Source organism: Colobus angolensis, unplaced genomic scaffold (genome assembly GCF_000951035.1).
Source record: "Colobus angolensis palliatus isolate OR3802 unplaced genomic scaffold, Cang.pa_1.0 Scaffold531, whole genome shotgun sequence".
Taxonomy (NCBI): domain Eukaryota; kingdom Metazoa; phylum Chordata; class Mammalia; order Primates; family Cercopithecidae; genus Colobus; species Colobus angolensis.
Window position 1 is genome coordinate 103,078 of NW_012118833.1, and position 20,482 is coordinate 123,559.

General features: G+C 44.1%; 1 protein-coding gene across 3 annotated transcripts in view; it reads right to left on the reverse strand.

Annotated features, from left to right (window-relative positions):
* Nucleotides 1-1,654: 1,654 nt before the first annotated feature.
* The window catches only part of NUP93 (nucleoporin 93kDa), a 119,306-nt gene continuing 100,478 nt past the window's right edge, over nt 1,655-20,482 (reverse strand). For all 3 annotated transcript variants that reach the window (XM_011960996.1, XM_011960997.1, XM_011960998.1), the window contains 14 exons: nt 16,788-16,920; nt 15,201-15,358; nt 13,891-14,056; nt 13,524-13,617; nt 12,506-12,697; nt 11,662-11,788; nt 11,474-11,546; nt 11,145-11,189; nt 9,535-9,651; nt 8,399-8,517; nt 7,055-7,172; nt 6,529-6,612; nt 4,598-4,726; nt 1,655-1,932 (listed from right to left, as the gene is read on the reverse strand). In XM_011960996.1, the coding sequence (XP_011816386.1) occupies nt 1,822-1,932; nt 4,598-4,726; nt 6,529-6,612; nt 7,055-7,172; nt 8,399-8,517; nt 9,535-9,651; nt 11,145-11,189; nt 11,474-11,546; nt 11,662-11,788; nt 12,506-12,697; nt 13,524-13,617; nt 13,891-14,056; nt 15,201-15,358; nt 16,788-16,920 (1,666 nt within the window). In that variant the 3' untranslated portion in view covers nt 1,655-1,821. The remainder of the gene's footprint in view (nt 1,933-4,597; nt 4,727-6,528; nt 6,613-7,054; nt 7,173-8,398; nt 8,518-9,534; nt 9,652-11,144; nt 11,190-11,473; nt 11,547-11,661; nt 11,789-12,505; nt 12,698-13,523; nt 13,618-13,890; nt 14,057-15,200; nt 15,359-16,787; nt 16,921-20,482) is intronic.

Consider the following 20,482-nt stretch of genomic DNA (forward strand, 5'->3'; position numbering starts at 1 on the left):
CAGAGTACTCTTTTTTTATTTTTTTGAGATGGAGTTTCGCTCTTTCACCCAGGATGGAGTGCAGTGGCATAATATTGGCTCACTGCAACCTTCACCTCCCAGGTTCAAGCAAATCTCTTGTCTCAGCTTCCTGTGAAGCTGGGATTACAGGTGCCTGCCACCATGTCCGGCTAATTGTTCTATTTTTTAGTAGAGATGAGGTTTCATAATGTTGGCCAGGCTGGTCTCGAACTCCTGACCTCAGGTGATCCACCTGCCTCGGCCTCCCAAAGTGCTAGGATTACAGGTATGAGCAATCCCACCTGGCCAGGAGTACTTTTTTAAAAAGCACTATTAAATCATTTGATTAGCTTACATCAGCACATTTAAGCAGGGCACAACTTGCTAAATCAAGTCCTCTAAAGGGCTCATGTTTCAAGACTTTCTAGTAAAGCTCAATTGAAGATAGGGTGACAAGATGGGACTAGAGGAGGAAGGCAGAACACAGCTCCACTGACCCTCAGGCTGCATCCTTCCTGGAACATGGAATCCTACCGATAAGCAGCAGTTGGTCCCATTATCTACAGATTATTTCTTCCCAAAAGAAAAAGTAACAATTATTTTAACAACTGGGGGACGGTGGGGATGACCACACCCTGTGACAAGACAGAAACTTCTCCTTACAAGCGAAGGCATCTTTGGGGACTCTTTGGGGAACTTAACATTGTGCTGGGAAAGAGTCTACTTCAGGGATCCATCCATCAAACCAGCAGAACAGACCGCTGCCCAGTGTCTCAAGGCTTGTTGGCCCATTCAGGAACAAACACGACCTAATTTCCTCTCTGGTTTAGTTCAGGGCTTTGGGATTGTTGGTGGGGGAAACAGAGCAAATGATAGGTGACAACTACTGCTCAGGGAGCAAACACCCACAGTGCTGATGCCATGTGGTGGTCTGGATTCTGCACACTGCAGACTCAGCATGTGACCCATGAGCTTGCCTGGCCAATTACCTTCATGAGTGGGGAAGACTGATGGGGGTCGTCTGAGCAGAGGAACTGACCACCAGAGAAGGGAAAGACAGGTTTAAACTTATTTCTAGGAGGGATGTGTACAAGCCCGAGCAGTCAACTCACAGTGGAGCAGTTACCGGAGTGCAGTGGCAAGGTTTACACCTTCCTCAAGTGCAAGTTGGGGCACCTGCAACCTTCTTTCTTAAGGCTTTTTCTAGGTCTATGCTTTTATCTCCACTGGGATTGCAAGAGAACAGCAAACTGATGAATCCTGCAATCAGAGCTGATGATTTGGGGGATGGTCTTGGACCATCTGGACTTAAGTGACATCCGAGAATAGGAGGACATGGAGTGCTTGATATTTCACACACAAATCTTACATCTTCTAAGGCTGAGGTTGACTTTCACATTCAAATAAAAATGTGAAAATGAATCGTGACTCTGCTATATAGAATATTATATCTAAATAAAAGTAACTCCCAAAGGCTTTGTTTCCTGGCTCATTTTGGGTAAATTTTTAATTATTTAAGGTCAATTTAACCAAATAATGAATATCTACATAGCCTCTCATTCCCTGGCCCAAGAGCTAGTGACAGCATTTCCCATTACACAAATAAAAATGTAAACAAAATTTCAAAGGAAAAAAAAAAGAAAATAAAAGAATGTTGAAAAGAAATACAAATCAAAGAAATTTATTGGTGTTGACAAAAATACATAATACAGAAACCAAAACAAAACACAACAGAAACAAAACCAGAAACCCCACCCTAGTGGGCCCATGTGCCTGATGTACTGACAGTGTGCCGACCCAGATGGCCCCAAAGCATGGCACTTAATTCATGAGGACCTCCATCTGCACCAGCCTCGCATTGGTGTCCCCAGACGTTCGGTAGGGTATCATTCCAGCAAAGGTAATCAGGGTTCGGGCTTGACTTCGGAGTTGCTGAGAGAAAAGGGAAGGAAGCAAAGGAAATTGGTTAACTTTTGAGTCAGGGCACTATTCCATGTTCTTCCATCCTCCACCCTGGGGTGTCAGGGACAGATCCCTGGTGGGTGGATGACAGTCGTACCCTCCTCTGTCGTATTCCTTCAGCATGACACAAAGTTAACAAAGCTCGTCCCCCGAGGCCCTTGTTCCACAGGCATCCAAACCCATTTACTAAGCAAAAAGCAGATGGGTTTGCCAGGCAAGCCGCCTCGCCCCAACACATTTGGCTAGCTTTTGACACAGCCCTGAGCTTCAGAACTGCCTGCTCCAATTTTCAGAGCCTCTCTCTCTGGCTTGTTTCTGTCCATCTGCTTTCACAGGGATCTGAGTCTCCACAGCCCCATGAAGCCCTTGTAACACCGGAGGCAAGGGCTGACTGTGCAGTCCCACGCCGGCTTTCTTCCTCCCATGCATCTTTCCTCTTCCTTCCTTTTGTTCCTCCTGTTTCTCCCTTCCTGACATACATGCTTAGCCCTTCTTTCCCCAGGCAATTGTATTTATGGAATTCCTGGATTGTTCCAGGAGGGAAAAAGGTGGCCCTACAAATTTAAACCAAATCTGGACTAGAACGGGAGAATCTACAAACACCTTTCTGGACTAGTAACAAGAATTTAAAGAAAAACTGAAGAGTCGTCTACTAGGCTTACTTAAGGACCACGCCAGAAGAAAATTGAAAACCAAATGCTTTTTACCTGATGTGTAAAACAAACTAGCGAGTGCATGTCCTTACTAATGTCCAAACAAAAAGAAATCTGACTTTGTGATAGGAATACCCATTGTATTTTCTTTAGAAGTGGATGAAAGTGCATGGGCTCTTTGAAATGAGCTCTAGGGATGTTCAAGTAAAAGGATTCACCCCCTTACTGGGCAGTATCTCACTTTAAACCATGAAACCAAGGACATCAGTGGGCTTGCAGACTTCTTGGGCGCGCAACTTTTATATATAATGTTTTACTTAATCCTATTCACCACTACCTTTCAGAAAAAGAAAGAAAAAGGAGAGTGGTGGGCAAAAGGCAGGCAGGAGAATGATCTTCAGACATAGGACATGGCCTCCCAGGGACCAGCTCCTCTCAGTGGGCAAGCCTCCCTGAACTGTAAGTGGCACACAGAGCACCAAGAAGTATCCACCATCTCAATACCCACATTCACAAACATCACTGCACTAGGTTTCTATCATCAAAAAAGATTCCTGCCAAGTGGCAGGCACCATGAGCCCACCGGTGGCACATCTGGCATTTAGACTCCTATCTGTCCAGGGTAGGGAGAAGACCAGCAAATGCCCTGGTGCGCACCTGGACGGGCTGACCACTTCAGTGGACCACTCTTGAGCACTGTTACCCACATTCCTAAAGGTGGAAATTTCCACCATCTTTCACTAAGCACAAGTTTTGTCAACAACAATGCCTGCGGGATCACAGTGGAAAGAGCTCACAGACATCCTCAGAGGCAGAAGACAGAATAAGGCTTCTTGGCTGCCAAAACCAAGTCTGATGTTAGACACTGAGATCCTGAGAGTCTCATCAAAAATTAAGTGGAAATGTTAAAGGAAAGGTAATTTTAAAAAACACCATTGTGGGGCTGGACACGGTGGCTCACGCCTATAATCCCAGCACTTTGGGAGGCTGAGGTTGGGGGGATCTCTTGAGCTCAGGAGTTCGAGACCAGTCTGGGCAACATGGCAAAACTCCATCTCTATATAAAGTACAAAACTCAGCTGGGTGTGGTGGTGCACACCTGGAGTCCCAGCTGCTTGGGAGGGTGAGGTGGGAGGGTGGCTTGAGCCCAAGAGGTGGAGGCTGCAGTGAGCTGAGATCATGTCACTGCATTCCAGCCTGGCCAACAGAGCCAGACCCTGTCTCAAAAAAAAAAAAAAAAAAAAAAAAAAAAAAAGAAAACACCACTGTACTATCCCCTTACGGTTTAACTGGGTCAAAAAATACCTTTGCTCTTTTTTTTGTAATCAGACAACATATGCTGTGAGCCCCAGGGTTCTAGCTACCTGGATTCCACTTGACCCATGCACTGCCAGAGGTCCCACAGGCAGCAGAAAGGGCACAGGTGTCAGAGACCCAGCCTCCAGACATGGCCCCTTCACCTACCTGCCACCTGAGGGCAGTTGCTTCCCGACTCCACAGCTCAGTTTCCTCAGCTGTGAGAGGGGATAAGATGCTGTCCTAGTTACCTCTCTAGGGTCACTGTGAACACTGGTGACAGGAGAAACAAGGGTTCACATTAAATTAATGTGTTGATCAAAAATAAAGTATGGTTTTAATAAAAGTGTTCACTAATGAGCTAGGACTAACAAAATAAACTTATCTTTTAAAATGTGCAGGAAGTTCTTAAGGAGTCAACTAGAAATTAGCATTCTGTGTGATCTGTTAAAAGGTAAGATTTGCAGACCTAGCACATCTTTTTATTTTTTTAAGCTTGAGAAGAGCAGCAATCCCTTTAATGTTTGATTTCCTCTGGGAGGCCCCTAACACGAGATTTATCCAGCTGCCAGGTACTAAGGAGAAAGAGCAGTTTTGGGTCATGTGGTCTCTTAATAAGAGTGCAACGGATTCCAAACCAGAAAGGTGGTGCTCAGCAATGTTTCTCGTGAATGCTGGGATCTTACAGAGTCGCGGTCCTCGATGACTCTCTGGGGCCTGGATGATGAGGATGGACTTGTCCCCTTGAGCCTCTTAAACTGTGTGAACAAGATGTTCATGGTGGCAAGAAGCACTTCTGAGAGGTTGTGCCTGATCTACACAGAGAGAAAAACGGAGTAAAGAAAAAGAACCAAGCCTTTCGGACCAACCACAGATAGAGGGAGGGTGGGCTGCTCCAGGCAGGCCTGGTCGCATCACTCTTCACCATTACCAGGTGGAGAGCCACACAGTCACCCAAAAGGAGCTGATGGCACTGAAACATCAAGTGTGAGAAAAAACCCCAAGCAATGCTGCTCAGGTCAGGTGGTTACTGTTTCTGCTCCTTTATGCTGTTTATGCTGTTTTTCCCTTAGTCAGGGGTAGCAAGCCAAAAAAAGCATGCTGACATCTGGTTAGCATTAGGCTTAGACTGGCCAGCAGAGTGGATGCCAATACATAATTTGACTTTGAATGTCAGGAGGTACAGGTGCACATGCTACTTCTCCACAGTCCCTACCACTCCCCACTTTCTCAAACTCAGTGGGCTGTTTCCACTGGATCTGCATGGCCCTACCAGAGTCCTTGGGAGTGTCTACAAGGGCAGGCCCTGGTGTACTACTTTAATCTCTGATGCAATGAAGGATGTATTCAGGGAAAGGCTAGAAATAACAAAGGAGCAAGTGGCTAAGGGTAGAAACCACAGCAGGTATAAAGGGAAAGTCAGCAAGGGGTAAGACCTTCTGAACTGTGTGTACCACAGCAGTCAATATCCCTCTTCATGTGCAGAACTGGCCTTACTCCTTTCTCTAAAACAGAAACTTTTTTCTTTTTTGAGACAAAGTCTCCCTCAATCGCCCAGGCTGGCGTGAAGTGGAGCAATCTCAGCTCACTGCAACCTCCGCCTCCTGGGTTTAAGCGATTCTCATGCCTCTGCCTCCTGAATAGCTGTGACTACAGGCATGCACCACCATGTCCGGCTAATTGTTCTATTTTTTAGTAGAGACGAGATTTTACCAAGTTGGCCAGGCTGGTCTCGAACTCCTGACCTCAGGTGATCCATCTGCCTCAGCCTCCCAAAATGTTGGGATTATAGGCGTGAGCCATCGCACCTGGCCGGAGACATTTTATAAAAGGCATCTGCTCAATGAGGAATAATTTTAAACTGAAAGACCACTAGTGACATCCTAGAGCCAGGCAGTTGGTTCTAGCATAGTGTTGAGAGCTGAGTTGAGTGTTTGTAGTTCTAGAGAAGAATTTACCTGGGCCACACACTGGAATGACTGGGGGAGGTCTGGGCTGCAGCAGTCAGGGAAACTAGAATCTCTGTGGTCTGGGCATGAGAGTTCTTAGAAACTCTCCTAGAGATGCCAGTATGCAGCCCAGCTGAGCACTCTGGGCTAGATGTTGGCAATATGCTAGAAACCCGACAGACAGACAGACAGCAGCTCTGGGGCTTATGGGGTGATAGCTTAGTCCACAGTCACTGCATTTGCTTCTTTAGACAAAACAGATCAGGGAGGGCAAGGGTGGCAGTGCATCATGATGTGTTTCATGTACCCAATGGAACTACTTAAAGATGATCAGAGTTAAGCACCAAAATACCCTCTAGTACAAGTGGATAATAGAAGAATTAAACCAGACTTCACAGGATCAACCAGAAACCTGTTTCTCCCAAGAACATGTCAATCACTGAAATGACTGTATTTTCTCAATCAGGAATTCAGACAATAATCTGATGGGGATGTATGTACTCACAGAAAAGCCAGGCCAAGGTATTTGAAAGGGAACCACTCTGGAAAACTCAGTCTGGATAGTTACTGTAACTAGAACTCTTAAAGCTATTAGGTACAGGAAAAGAAAAAGCTTTTGGTGGAAGTGGGGAAAAAGGAATTCCATAACTCAGGAAGAAGGAACTTACTTCATCACTGAAATTTCTGAAGGCAGCCACTCTCTCTTCCACACTTTCCTGACTCAGGGGCACCAGCTTCAAGCGCTCAATTATCTGTTTAAAACAACCACCAGCCCCATGTAAGACAACCATCATAGTCATTTCATCTCTCTACATGTAAAGTCAGCACCCTCACATACTCCAAAGGGCTTCTTCATAGAAAACGCCATTCTCCCTTGTGTACACACAAAGGCTTTGATTCTAACTAGCTAACTTAATTCTTATCCTCATTTTCTGACACATTTTTTAAAATTCAGAGATTTCAAATTACTTTGAGAAATGTATCTGTTTTCAGATTAAAGGGGAAAGGAATAGGGGGATAAAAAAAAAAAAGCAACACAGGAAATCCTTTTAAGTCCCAGGATTGTACTTGTCCTTCTTCATTTAACAAACATACCGGCAACAGCTCCTTTGTTTTAAGTAAATTTCATGCAGTGTTTTGAATTTTCAAGGGTGTACATTAACCTGCACTTCAAACATCTTTCCTGAAACTTACATCAAAAGCTCTATCGATATGACCACTATGATACTCGTCAAAAAAGGTGATCAAGTCCAAAAGAAGATAGAATGTGGAGTCCACAAATTTATTTGCGCTTATTCCTTGAGCCCTATACCTGAAAGATAAAAACGGGGTGGGGGGAGTGAGAGTGTATTAGGAATTTCTGTGTAATCCGTAACTGTGGAACAGCATTTAAAAAGACAGTGGGGTGTGGTTCATGCGGCTCATGCCTGTAATCTCAGCTACATGGGAGGCTGGGGCGGAAGGACTGCTTGAGGCCAGGAGTCAGAGACCAGACCGGACACACAGCGAGACCCCATCTCCACAAAATATTAAAATATTAGCCAGGTGTGGTGGTACATGCCTGTAGTTCTAGCTCCTCAGGAGGCTGAGGTGGGAGGATTGCTTGAGCCCAGGAGTTCGAGGTTACAGTGAGCTATGACTGCACCACTGCACTCCACTCCAGCCTAGGTGACAGAGGGAGACCCTGTCTCAACATACAAAAAATATATAAAAAGCATCAAAACCTCTTGAGCTCTCTGGGTGAAGTTAATTAAAGAGTGTAAAATGGTGTTTATTTTGAAACAGCCAAGCACTGATAGTGGATTTGGTATGAATCCACCTACAGGTACTCCACATGGAGCATGGTTCTCCAGCCTTGACCATCATCTCAGCATCCAATCTTCATGAAAGGTGGGAGGTCCTGACGCGCAAAAAGCTGAGCGGCCATCACTAGGGATTGTTTGCTAGGTGGAGATATCTCATTTACCAAAGAATGCTCTTTTGTGTTACCCCGGGAAAGCACTCCAAACCCAGTTTTCTCTGGGTCATTTTATTAGCAATATCTATAGAGAGCACAAAAAGTAATGTTGTTAGCCTCAGCCCGGGACTTAAACTAGTTAAAAGTCTGATAATTCAGTTAACTCACTGGGGATCCAGGTTGTCTGAAACACTGGCCACGACACCTCTAAGAATCTCCCCCATCCAACCATCACTAGCTTGGGTCTTGAATGCCTTTGAGAGGGCTGATGAAAGTATACAACAGTATATAGGTGAGCATAATGCCTAGAATTAAACTTCATGTGCATGATTAAAATACAGAGACGCCCTTTCATACCCATTTCTTTGGCAAAAATGTTAAGTTTGATAGTACCAAGTGCTAGTTCTGATGTGGGGACAAAGGAACTCACGCAGTGCTGATGGCATGGTGAGTTAGAAGAACCACTTTGGAAAGCTGTCTGCTGTTACCTAGTAAAGCTGAACACGCATTTGGGTGGGCAAAGGTGGCCTGGCACTGGCAGTGGCACCCTCAGGGTCCCACGGAGCCAGCTCCTGGCTTACCGTTCGGCAATGGAGAGTGCCATGTTCTTCAGCCTCTCCTTGTTGGACTGCGGGGCACTGATCTGGGGGACGACAGGGCTCAGCAGTTTGTTCATCAGTTCCAGTACCTTGTCAGCATTCTGCTCAAGTTTTTAAAATTAAGGAAGCAATCAATAAAATAATCAATAAAAGGAACAACTATATAATACCCCCTACCCACCAAAGATAATTTTCTGGGGTGATGGATGGAAATGTTTGGTATCTTGATCTGGATAGTGTTACAAAGATATATACCTATGCACAATTCGTCAAGCTGTACATATAATTATTGCACATTTTTCTACATCTTAATTATACCTCAATCAAAGCATTTTTTACCACCTCCCAGGTTCCAGTGATTCTCGTGCCTCAGCCTCCTGAGTAGCTGGGATTACAGGCATGCATCACCATGCCTGGCTAATTTTTATATTTTCAGTAGAGACGGGGTTTTGCCATGTTGGCCAGGCTAGTCTTAAACTCCTGGCCTCAAGTGATGTGCCCGCCTTGGCCTCCCGAAGTGCTGGGATTACAGTTGTGAGCCCCTGCACTTGGCCTATAGCTGTTTTTTTGGTCTACTTTTCTCAGCTGATAAAGGAGAGAATGTAATCTTGTTTAGTTCATAGAATCCTTAGCAGCTACCACATGTTCTTAGTCATCATTTGTTCTTAGGTAGAAACATGTATTCTAGTCGTCTCAAAATGCCCAGCTGTGGTTTTATTTTCTTTCACTCCTTCCTGCACACTGATGTGGTCTTATTTTCTAACACTACTGTTCCCCAGTGTGTTTGTGGCTGCCAGGGTCAGCATAATGCTATTTTCAACAGTGGCTTCACCATGGAAATGTGATGGATGCTAATTCTGCTGCCAAGTGAGACAATAATTCAATGCCTGCAGGACATCCTTTCAATATGTTGTTTGGTCAGAAAAATCTTATGGGAAAAAATACAGCTGTAAAATGGGAATTCTGTCCCGACTGGACCATTAATTGTCTAAGCACTAGAGCAAACGCCTCTACAGGGAGGGTGTTACAACAACGACACTGTGGAAGTGGCTGCACATTTAATGCCGAAAGGCCGGCAGACCTGTGCAGTGCAGAAGAAGGAAGCGGGCACACTTTACCTTGGCAAGGTCATACAGCTTTGCTGCCTCTTCAAACAGTCCTTTATTTTCTGCCACGGAAGCAACTTTGTTGATAATAGGCTTTGTGTCACTAGTAAACTTATCTATGACTCCAGGCTGACAAGACAAATTATGGAGGGGGAGGAAGAGACAGACGGGTGCACAGAGCTATTATTTTAAACACAGAGAAGCAATTAGGACCCAAAAAATACTTCAAGTGAAATTGCTTGCCCTGGGCAATGCATGTACTTCACCAGCCAGACTCTGGCTTTCTTGAAGATATAAAGTCCTATTAAAACTATAAAAGAGACCAAGGAAACTACACATGAAAGGGCAGACTTACTAGAAGCACAGAGGAGTCAGCGATAAGACATCTGTGCTTTCTAATTTTCCAAAATGACCCAGAGAGTCAGTGAAATCAATGATTTTAAATTTGCTGATGAGTAGGAACTACAGAGAAAAAGCAGGAGGCTTAGAGAAAATATCTGAAAGATTTTGGATTTGCTTTCTAAGACAGATGGCAAAAGGAACTCAGTGCTGAAAAAACACATGGCAAGTGGTAACAGGACATTTCTTAAAAAAAATCACCGTCACCACTCGACAGCAACTAAATGCTCAGGAGAGCATGAGAGAGGCCTTAGGTACCCTGGGAGAATGAAGGCAAGTGCATAATATCTCTGCCTGGCCATTCTGCTTCTCCACCGGCACTGGACTCTCAGGGCTGGACCAGGTCAAGGTGACGTGCCCTGCCACTCGGGAGGCAGGAGAGGATAAGGTCTTATCTATGTTTCCAGCTTTGTCAACTCACACACACTGGGAGCCTCCTGGCCCCAGTACAGCCTGTTAAAGAAGAAACTATGCAAAGCACTCAGTACCATGCCTGGTGATTGTCACTGCCCAATAGCCAAGGCCACTGTCATCAGCACTGTCACTTGCCTTTCTTCTGAGGTAGATGCTGTGAGCAGTGTGAGCTCATCTACAGATTGCTGGGTCCAAACCACTCATTTTTACAAATGAGAAAAGTCAGTCCCTGAGGGGGCAAGTGACTTTCCAAAGGCCACAAGGAGATTCAGGGCCAGGACTGGTCTCTGACAACAGGATCTCTGACCCTCCTGCCATGACAACCAATGGGCATAGTGAGTCCTGAAATCCCTCAAGCCTTCCAGGAGTATTTCCAGGGTCACTGTGGAGTTCAAAGCCCTTGGAAACTGCATTTTGAAGGAGGTCAAGTGCACGTCTAACTTTTCCATCTTGGGAGAATGGGTGCAGTAATCAATTTCTTTTTCTTGCATGTTTTCTGAGCCAAGAATGGCAGAAATGTATAACAGTATTCTCAGGTCAAAAAATGACAGGCATGAACAAATGAATATTCTGAACATAATAAAAAAGCTTTGTAATCACAAATTAACATATTTTAAGGAGATATAAAGTGTGTGTAAAACCAAGGTCATCATCTGGGCCCATAATTTTCATTCCATTTTTTAAATTAAGCAACTCTGTTCAGATTTGCATCTTTAGTACCTTGAATCTTAAAATCTAAGTGTATTCTTTTGATATTTATAAATCCCCCACAGCTAACAAACATTTCTCTAAGGATGCATTTAACTCACCTTTCTACTTCCGTCATTCTCTAGTTTCCCAAGAATCATATCGAACTGTGGAAGGAAAAAAGTTTACTCAAATTATTGGACAAAGATATAAACATAATCCGTAAATCTTTAGAGAAAAGAGACAGGAATCAAATGGGATGAATGGGATAAGTCTCACGCAAACTAAAAATCAGTGTGACTGAAATAAATATTTTCATTGTTAGAAACCAAAGAAACTCTAAAAACTCCCTAGGCCTTATCCACCACAACCACACTGAAGTAGTACGGAATGAACACGGGAACACGCACACTGAAAACCATGGGGAGGAGAGAGAAGGAAACCCACTCACCTCTCGGCTTTCAATCACAAGCTCACTCACACAGCGCAGAAACATGTTTTCTCCTTGACTATCTTTCTCATCCCTGTAAGGGAAAAAAACAACTCAGTTTCTAGTCTGGACATGAGGTCTCTAACAGTCATTCTCAGAATGGCAGAAATCGAAACTAGCTGAAGTAAATGGTCAAAAGCAAACGTTACCTGAGGAAATAGAAGTACTGGAGGGCCTCCCTTGGGTCCGTGGACTCAAACTTTCGGGTGTACAGCATGAGGAGCCGCACAAAGTTCAGCCGCCGCATGCAAGGAGGGTCACCAGGCTCGTGGCTGACTGCATCGTGGGGGTCAGAATGGGTCACAACCACACTGCTCCTCTGACCCTTGCAACCCAGAAACTATGGAAGCTGAATCCACAGACCCAGCAGCATCTACTCCTGCAGCCCAGTCAATATTTGCCAATATAAGCTTTGGCCAGTCCCTTTTACCACCCTATCCTCAATATGTTCCCAGGCCCAGCGTGGAGAAAACAGCACTTTGCCGTAAATTACTAATATGTTGGTCTCTGAATGAAAAGATAATCCAACTGACCATTATGGCACATGCTCTGGGATGACTTTGCTACACCAATAAGGAACCCGCAGCCATTCATCCACATTTACTTCCTCTCTCTCCCCTGACTCTCTCATCCCAGTCTGGTATGCATATGCCTGACTGGGGTTTCCAATGTCATAAAAGCCAGGACCCTAATGGGAATCAGACCCATAACTCTAGGGGCTGCTTCTTCACCATTTTCCAGGCAATCAGACTGGCCACAAAGCTAGCACTTTGAACAGCACTTTATATACTTAACTTCCAAGGGAATACTAATGCTGGCGGGGGGAAGCAAGAACCCTAACACTAATCATCTAAAAAGCTCAACTGTCCACATGCTCTAAAATGACTGGTACCCTTTGCTCAAATCCTTATTGGTTGTGGTTTTGTGGCCACCGTCGCCCAAAGAAGGACGTGCTGTGGTTACGTTATTGTCAACCCAATGCCAAATACTCACGGAGCTGAGCACTCTGTCCAGAGGACTTTAAAAGCAACTTCAGCTCAAAGAGCACCAGTGCTACATGGACAGCATGGCAGCGCAGCCGCTCCATGCGGAAAAGAAAGGCAATTGCTGCTTCAAACTGCGCTGTCAGGAACAGGACTTGGAAGTAGAGGAAGGGTTGCTGGTTCACCGTAAAGTGGGACTCGCCTGGGAGAGAGGAGAGGAGAAGAGATAAAACCAACTCAGAAAGAAGGTGCTCACTGGTGGCCCAACCCCCAGGCAGCAGCCTGTGAGCCCACAGGACTAGATGGGCAGGAAGAAAGCACCAGCATGAGCCTGAATTGATCAAGGTGGCCCTGAATACAGTAAACTGCCATGTGAAATGTGACCTGGCTCCTCCATCTTCTCTAGACCTCAAAACATTACTGGAAATTTTTGACTGTGCTGTAAAACTCCAACTGCTTGCATTAGGTGGGAGAGAAACAGAGTTAAGGATCTTAAAATGGACCACAGAGAGTGTCCATCTCCTTTACCCTATTAAGTCACTCAAGGAAAGAAATGAAGATTTCAAAGGAGTTTCAGTTTACTCATAGTCACAGAAATCGGGATGCAACAACTGGTAACCATTATTTGGAATCTTCTTTTCTTCTCAGTTTTTAAAAAATAGGGGGGAAGAAAGAAGAAAGGCTATTTCTGTCTCTCTCCTTTGTGCTCAGATCTAGTGACTGGTAAGATCTACCAGGAAGCAACAGCTAAGTCTTGTCTCTCCCTGAGCATACGTCTACTAGAATAGTTCAAAGAATTAGAGAAAATAGATTATTCTGTATGACCATATAAGTTTTATGCATTACTTAAGGCCACATGCCCTTTATTTGAATTTGGAATGGTAGTTTTGCTGTTTTGCCTTGACAATCTATAGGAGTTTTGAAAGAAACACAAAAGTTCAGAGATGAAAAATTTTCCCAGAGGAAAACTGAGGTAGTCACCTTAAGTGGACAAGAGAAGGGAAAGGTGGTTATGTCCAGGATCTTACCGTAGTCTTCCAACAACTGTTTCTGGAACTGTGAGAGAGTCAGCCTGTCTTGTGGGGAGCTGGTGCCATCGTCGTCAAAACACACTTGGTTCAACTAAATCCCCAAGAGAAACACATGCATTAGTACAAACTACACCCTGAGCCACACGCACAGAGTTGTAGCTGTTCAGCAGCCATGCTCAATGATGTCAGCTGGAAGCTGTGTTTAAGGCTATGGTTACACAATAAAAAATGAGGACAGGAGACGAGGAACCCGCTGGTCCTGATCACCTTCCTGGCATCATACATTACGCAGGTAAAATCTTTCTGGGGACATGAGCACAGAAAAGGGGTAAAGCCCTGTGTGGGCAGAGGAAACCGTGCCTACCTTCAGCCACAGGTAATCCTCAGTTTTGTCTGCCACTTCACTCTGGTTGTCGGTGACGTCACATCTGCCAATGATACAGTACACGGCCCGCTTGTAGGGATCTGTATTGTTCCTAAGGGCCCTGCGGTAATGCAGCCGGAGCTTGTTTTCTGTAGCTGGGGACAATCTACAGACATAAGGGAACAGACAGATACACATTCAGTAAAGATCCTCAAGTGCATCTGAAAGCGTCCCAAGTCCCAAACACATAACAGCAGGGAAGCCTTCCTTCATCGGGGTAAGAGAGACTGTCTCTGCCCTATCCCCTCCCCTCCGCACCATCACTTTAACCTGACTTGCAACTACCAGCACCTGCATCTATTGACCTGCCAGTTTTCTATTTGCTAAGGCCTTCATGGACAGGTCAGAAATACCAGGGAATTACAACTCCATTCCACACCCCAGCAGCACTCAAGCAGTGATGGACAGGAGTGAATCCTTCCCTTAACTGTCTTAGCTCCTCTGTGGCCTCCACACTCCCCTATTCATGTGAGATCACCTCCTAAAAAAACAACTTGCACTCAAATCTCCTTCTGGGGGAACCTTAAGACATTAACCCTACTTTAAATTCTAATATGAGCAAGACAGGGGCTTGTGGTTTGAGGCAATCTCTTGACATGACATTATTAATGCTGCCAAGAAAAGTATCCTAGTTTTTCACAAGTACAACTACAGTAACCACCATCATTTCTTCTACATACATGTACATATATATAATAACCTCAGTTTGAGCATGAACTTAAGTCCAATTACATTGGCAAAATCCAAGGAAAATTAATGCTTAGCAGTTCCTTAATGCAAGAGAACGTAAAGACTTAATGAATTAATTCAATGATTATATTTCTATTTTACTAACTTCTAATTCTAGCCTTTAAGCTACGAAGTACATGACAACATATTTCCATACTGGAAGCACTAAGTGTTAACAAATGTAACTTTTAAAAAGTCCCATTTTATAAAGCATCCTTGATGTGCCTTAGATTTACAGAATAACTCACATCATGCTTCTGAGCCAGCCCCTCCCTTGTAGGAACAGGAAAATTCCCAAACACAGATGCATGCATGCCTAGACATCAGCGTCAGAATGGGTCATTCTTCTAATCCTTTCACTCTTTATTCCAAAGAGAGTTCTATTTGCTTTCAAAACCTCCTTTTTCCCCCAAGCAGAAACTTGTTTTGGTCCCGTCCAGGGAAAAGAGAATAACGACAGTGAAGGTTGCCCCTTTGATTCTGCACGGCTACCACTGGGCGTGCCACCTCATTCACCATACCTTCTGTCCTTGCTGTTCATGTACTCCTGGAACCAGGTTTTAAACTCTCCCAGCTGGTGCTGGGCTCGATTAACTACCTGTGAAGCCGCAAGCAGGTCTCCACAGCGCATGCAGTAGTAAATTAGTGCCCACACAGGATGGCCTTCCACCTCTCCATCCTAAAAGAGGAACAGTAAGTGCTCAAAATAAACAAGAAAAAGCTGAGCTGACTGCTTTCATATGTGCTAAAACCAAGCTAAGCCCCTCTCCTTAAAATAAGTCACTTAATCTTCGTAACAGCTCCCTGCGGTGAGAACCATCAACAGCCTTTTCCTCCCTGTTTTACAAACAAGGAAACTGAGGCATGGAAGCGTTAAGTCATCTGTCCAAGTAAGCTGTTAAGTAACAATATGGCTCCAGAGCTTTTCCTCTGAAGCGCTATGTACCCCACCTGATCCAAAGTCACCCTGTGGTTTTTCCATGGAATCCCAGGGGCCCACAGTAACTGGGTGACGTTCTTTTGTGATAACATATACACATGCACTCCTACAACCCCCACAAAGCAAGGGCTAAAGATGTCACTGACCAGTAAGAGACTACCCTTATAGTACTCAAGTTTATAAAACGTCATAAACATTTTACTCAGTATCTTGGTGTCAGGTACTGCTGGGCACTGGGGGATCTGAGAGACAGCTCTGTTCCCACTCTCCGAATACTACAGCTTATTTATCCCAAGTCTGGTTTTGCCATTTGTCTGCACAGCGGCCTGCACTTACGCTTCTCTCTTTGCTTTTCTTCAACTCCTCCAGAAGTAGGCCTCAGGCCTCCTTTCTTGGCACTTCCACCCTTCCCTCAGCAGGACTCTTTCTAAAACCCAGATCTGAACTTGCCCACTTAAACCCCTTCGAGTTGTTTGAGTCTAAAGTGCTGGGCCTGGCACTTAAGGCCTTCACTAGTGGGCCCCAAGCTTGCCAAGCCCTACTGTGCACCCAGTCCTCCAGATACTCTCTCCTGCCTCCATGCATCTATGCATGTGTTACCTCCTCCTGGTACACTCTTTTCCAAAACTTCAGGTTGGTGAACTCCTATTCTTTAAGAGCAAGTGAGAATCTCACCTTCTTTATGCAGCTAATCTCCTCTGTATCCTGCCACCCTTTGCCTAAGGCTCCAGTTTAGCTCTTTGCATTACTGTATGATAATCTCCCCAACTGGACCATGAGCTGAGAAGAGACCACATCCTAAAAACTACATTCAACTCCATTCTTCCAGCTGTTTTAGTCAAAAATCTCAGAAGTCATCCCTGACTCTGCCTCTCACACTCAAATCCACATTCTTCAGCAAGTCCTACTGGCTCAGCTTTCAAAACATGTCCAGAACCCAATGACATCTCCATGCACTCTCCTCCACCCTGGGCTGAGCAACTACCACCATCACCTGGACTTCTATACTACCAGCCTCCTAAGAGGTCTTCACCTTCTGTCGTCATCCCTCTCTGAACTTATCTCCATACAGTAGTCTCCACATACATCCTCATTTTAACTGAAAATGCCCATCTGAGGGCAACTGCTCTGGGGGCGTAACTGATCACACAGAGAAAGTTGTCAGTACCTGTAGTCCAGGCAAGGGAGCTGGAAGTTTAATGTTCAGGAAACTTCGAACCAACTGATAAGTCCCAGGCACCCCGCCCAGCTGGGCCTGATGCAAATTTCCAAAGACAGTCACAAGGGTGTAATTCTTATAACTGGAAAAATTTTAAAAGAAAAAACAGAGAAGATTGAAAACATTTATTACACATCTCTATGCCCGTATCCATGACATTACACTGTAGCTTGGAAGGGCAGGGCCTAGACTTCAAGCTCAATGCAGAAGAGGAAACAGTACATGCTTAATGAAGCAAACTATATTATTTACTCAGTGGGCTGTGGATCACAGTAGATTTCTCATCACTGCGGAAACTCAGAAGAATCCCTGGAAGAACACAACTGTGGCCTTCAAATACATTAAGGGTGTATATACAGAATAATAATTGCTCCAGCTCACAGCCTAATGCTCTGGTGGGTTCTTGTTAAACTTTTTATTTTGAAAACTTTCAAACCTACAAAAAGTTAAAAGAATAGTTCAATGAATGCACATAACCTTTTACCTAGATTCACCAATTTTTAACATTTCTTTATGTTTTCTCTCTCCACACACACATAACATACACACTTGTGCTTTTTTCTCCCCTCAAACCACTTGAAAATACGTTGTAGAAATCAGGGGCTACTTTATCTGTAAATACCATATGGCTCTGAAGAACTAGGACCTTCTCCTGCCTAACCTCCATATCATTATGATACCAAGAAACTTAACATTAATTTCTTATTATTATCAAAAATATAACCCAATTTTTTAATAGTGCCCTTTACAGTTTTTAAATCCAGAATATCATCAAGAAAATATAATTGTCAAGCCACTTTCCCTTAATCTAAGATAATTCCATTAATTCTACCATTATATTTCTTTCATGACAATGATCTTTTTCTTTTTTTTAAGAGGCAGGGTATTGCTGTGGTTCCCAGGCTGGGAAGCAGTGTCTATTAACAAATGCCCTAATTTTTTTTGAGATGGATTCTCACTCTAGACGCCCAGGCTGAAGTGCAGTGGCGTGATCTCAGCTCATTGCAACCTCCGCCTCCCGGGTTTTCAAGCATTTCTCTTGCCTCAGCCTCCCAAGCAGTTGGGATGACAGGCGCGGGCCACCATGTCCAGCTAATTTTCGTATTTTTAGTAGAGATGGAGTTTCACCATGTTGGCCAGGCTGGTCTCAAACTCCTGACCTCAAGTAATCCGCCTGCCTTGGCCTCCCAAAGTGCTGGGATTATAGGCAAAAGCCACCACGGCTGGCCCACAAGTGCCTTTAAAGCACTCTACAGCCTCAAACTCCTGGGTTCAAGCAATCTTCCTGCCTCAATCTCCTGAGTAGCTGTGGCTAGAGGTACATGCCACCATGCTCAGCTGGACACTGACCTTTTATTTATAGAGTCCAGGCCAGCTGTCTGGTAGAATATCTCGTAAGCTGGATCGTTATTTGATTCAGGTTCAACTTTTTTGACAGTAGCCCTACATAGCTAATGCTGGCACTTCCCACTGAATCCCACAATGACATAGGTAGCAGGTTTGCTTCTTTATTGGTAACACTAGATTTGATTCACTTGCTTGAAAGGTGTCCATCAGATTTCTCCATTACAATTTATTATTATCTTTGTACTTAACAAGTAATCTGTGGGGCAATACATGGAGGTCATGTAAGTATTCTATTCAACAATCTTTTACGCAATGGTTTTACTTTCCATTGATGGTCCTTGATGAACCAGTTATTACACTGGTGGTTGCAAATTGACGATTTTTCTACCATTCCCTCTTCATTTATTTACTAGCATGCTTCTTAAAATCCTCTGTAGTAGTTTTAAGTGTTTCCATACCAAGATTAAATAGTCCAATTCACAGATACCCAAATATGTGGTTAATGTAATAACTTTCTAAATATAGTATGTTCTTGTCAAAAACCACAGACTACTTCAAAAAGTCAGGTTTTCAACACCAGGTTAAGTAAAACAACAGAGAGAATGAAACAAACAACCTAAATCTTAATAACAGGAAACAGACTCAACCAAAAAAAAAAATTTTTTTTTTGAGACGGAGTCTCGTTCTATCCCCAGGCTAGAGTACAGTGGCACCATCTCGGCTCACTGCAACCTCTGCCCTGCGGGTTCAAGTGATTCTCCTGCCTCAGCCTCCTGACTAGCTGGGTCTACAGGTGCGCGCCATCATGCCCGGCTAATTTTAGTATTTTTAGTACAGAAGGGGTTTCACCATGTTGGCCAGGGTGGTCTCAATCTCCTGACCTCGTGATCCGCCCGCCTCGGCCTCTCAAAGTGCTGAGATTACAGGCGTGAGCCACCATGCCCAGCTGACTCAATGAATTTTATGCGGTTATAAAAAAAAATACTCAGACTTCAAGAACGGGGGGAGAAAAGAAATATAACAAGGTAATAGGAGCCTCTAGATGGTATACGGGTCCTCCCCTCTTTTTTCAAGTCTTATTTTTAGCATCTTCCAAAGTTTCTATAATAAGCATGTATCATTTTTATAATGAAAAACAAACAAAATTTAACAAACGTTAATGAGCTCCCCATCATTGGATTTATTTATTTATTTATTATTTATTTATTTATTTTAGACAGAGTCTTGCTTTGTTGCCCAGGTTGGAATGCAGTGACATGACCTCGGCTCACTGCACCCTCTGCCTCCCAGGTTCAAGTGATTCTCCTGCCTCAGCCTCCCAAGTAGCTGGGACTTGTGCCAAGCGTGTACCACCATGCCCAGCTAATTTTTGTATAATCGGGGTTTCACAATGTTGGCCAGGCTGGTCTTGAACTCCCAACCTCAGGTGATCCACCCACCGTGGCCTCCCAAAGTGCTGGGATTACAGGCGTGAGCCACTGTGCCTGGCCTGGAAGTATTTATAAGCAGAGGTTGGATAAGAAATTGAGGAGTCCTGTAGCAGCCAGGACAAACAGATGCCCACTATGGTCTCTTCCAATTTGAATTAAGACAGTCCATGTGCTGACAAGGGCCTAAACTGAAGAAGTCTAAATTCCTTGAGGGCTAAGATATATATATCATGTCTTAAATCTTGGAATGTGGCAGGGAAGAGACAGACCAATCCTACATTTTCACAACATTTCAGCCTTATAATTGAAAAATTATTTGGGACTGGTCTACTTTGCCATCTGGTGCATTGTATCACTTGAACTATTATATGCATACTGTCAGTGAATGAGCAGCAGAGAAAAATATTTTAAAACTGAGTATAATTATTCTAAAATATCCCCTTTATCAAAAGTGACAATGAATGCTTACAAAAGATGCCATCAGAGAGTGATGCCACTAGAGTGAAAAATAAACTTAAGATTACAATTATGAAAGGAAATTCCCAAATAGCTCCAAGAAGCACTGTTAAAGAAATTAATGGAACAAGATAATTTTAAAAACCAAACAAAAAGACTTAAAGAAATGGACTGGCTTACCAGCGATTTAAAACCAAGGAAAGCAGCCTAGTACCACTGGTGAAGTCAAGCACCAGTGTTAAGGATTAGAGTGATCAAGAAAAAAGCAGTCACGGGCCGGGCGTGGTGGCTCAAGCCTGTAATCCCAGCACTTTGGGAGGCCGAGACAGGCGATCACGAGGTCAGGAGATCGAGACCATCCTGGCTAACACGGTGAAACCCCGTCTCTACTAAAAATACAAAAAACTAGCC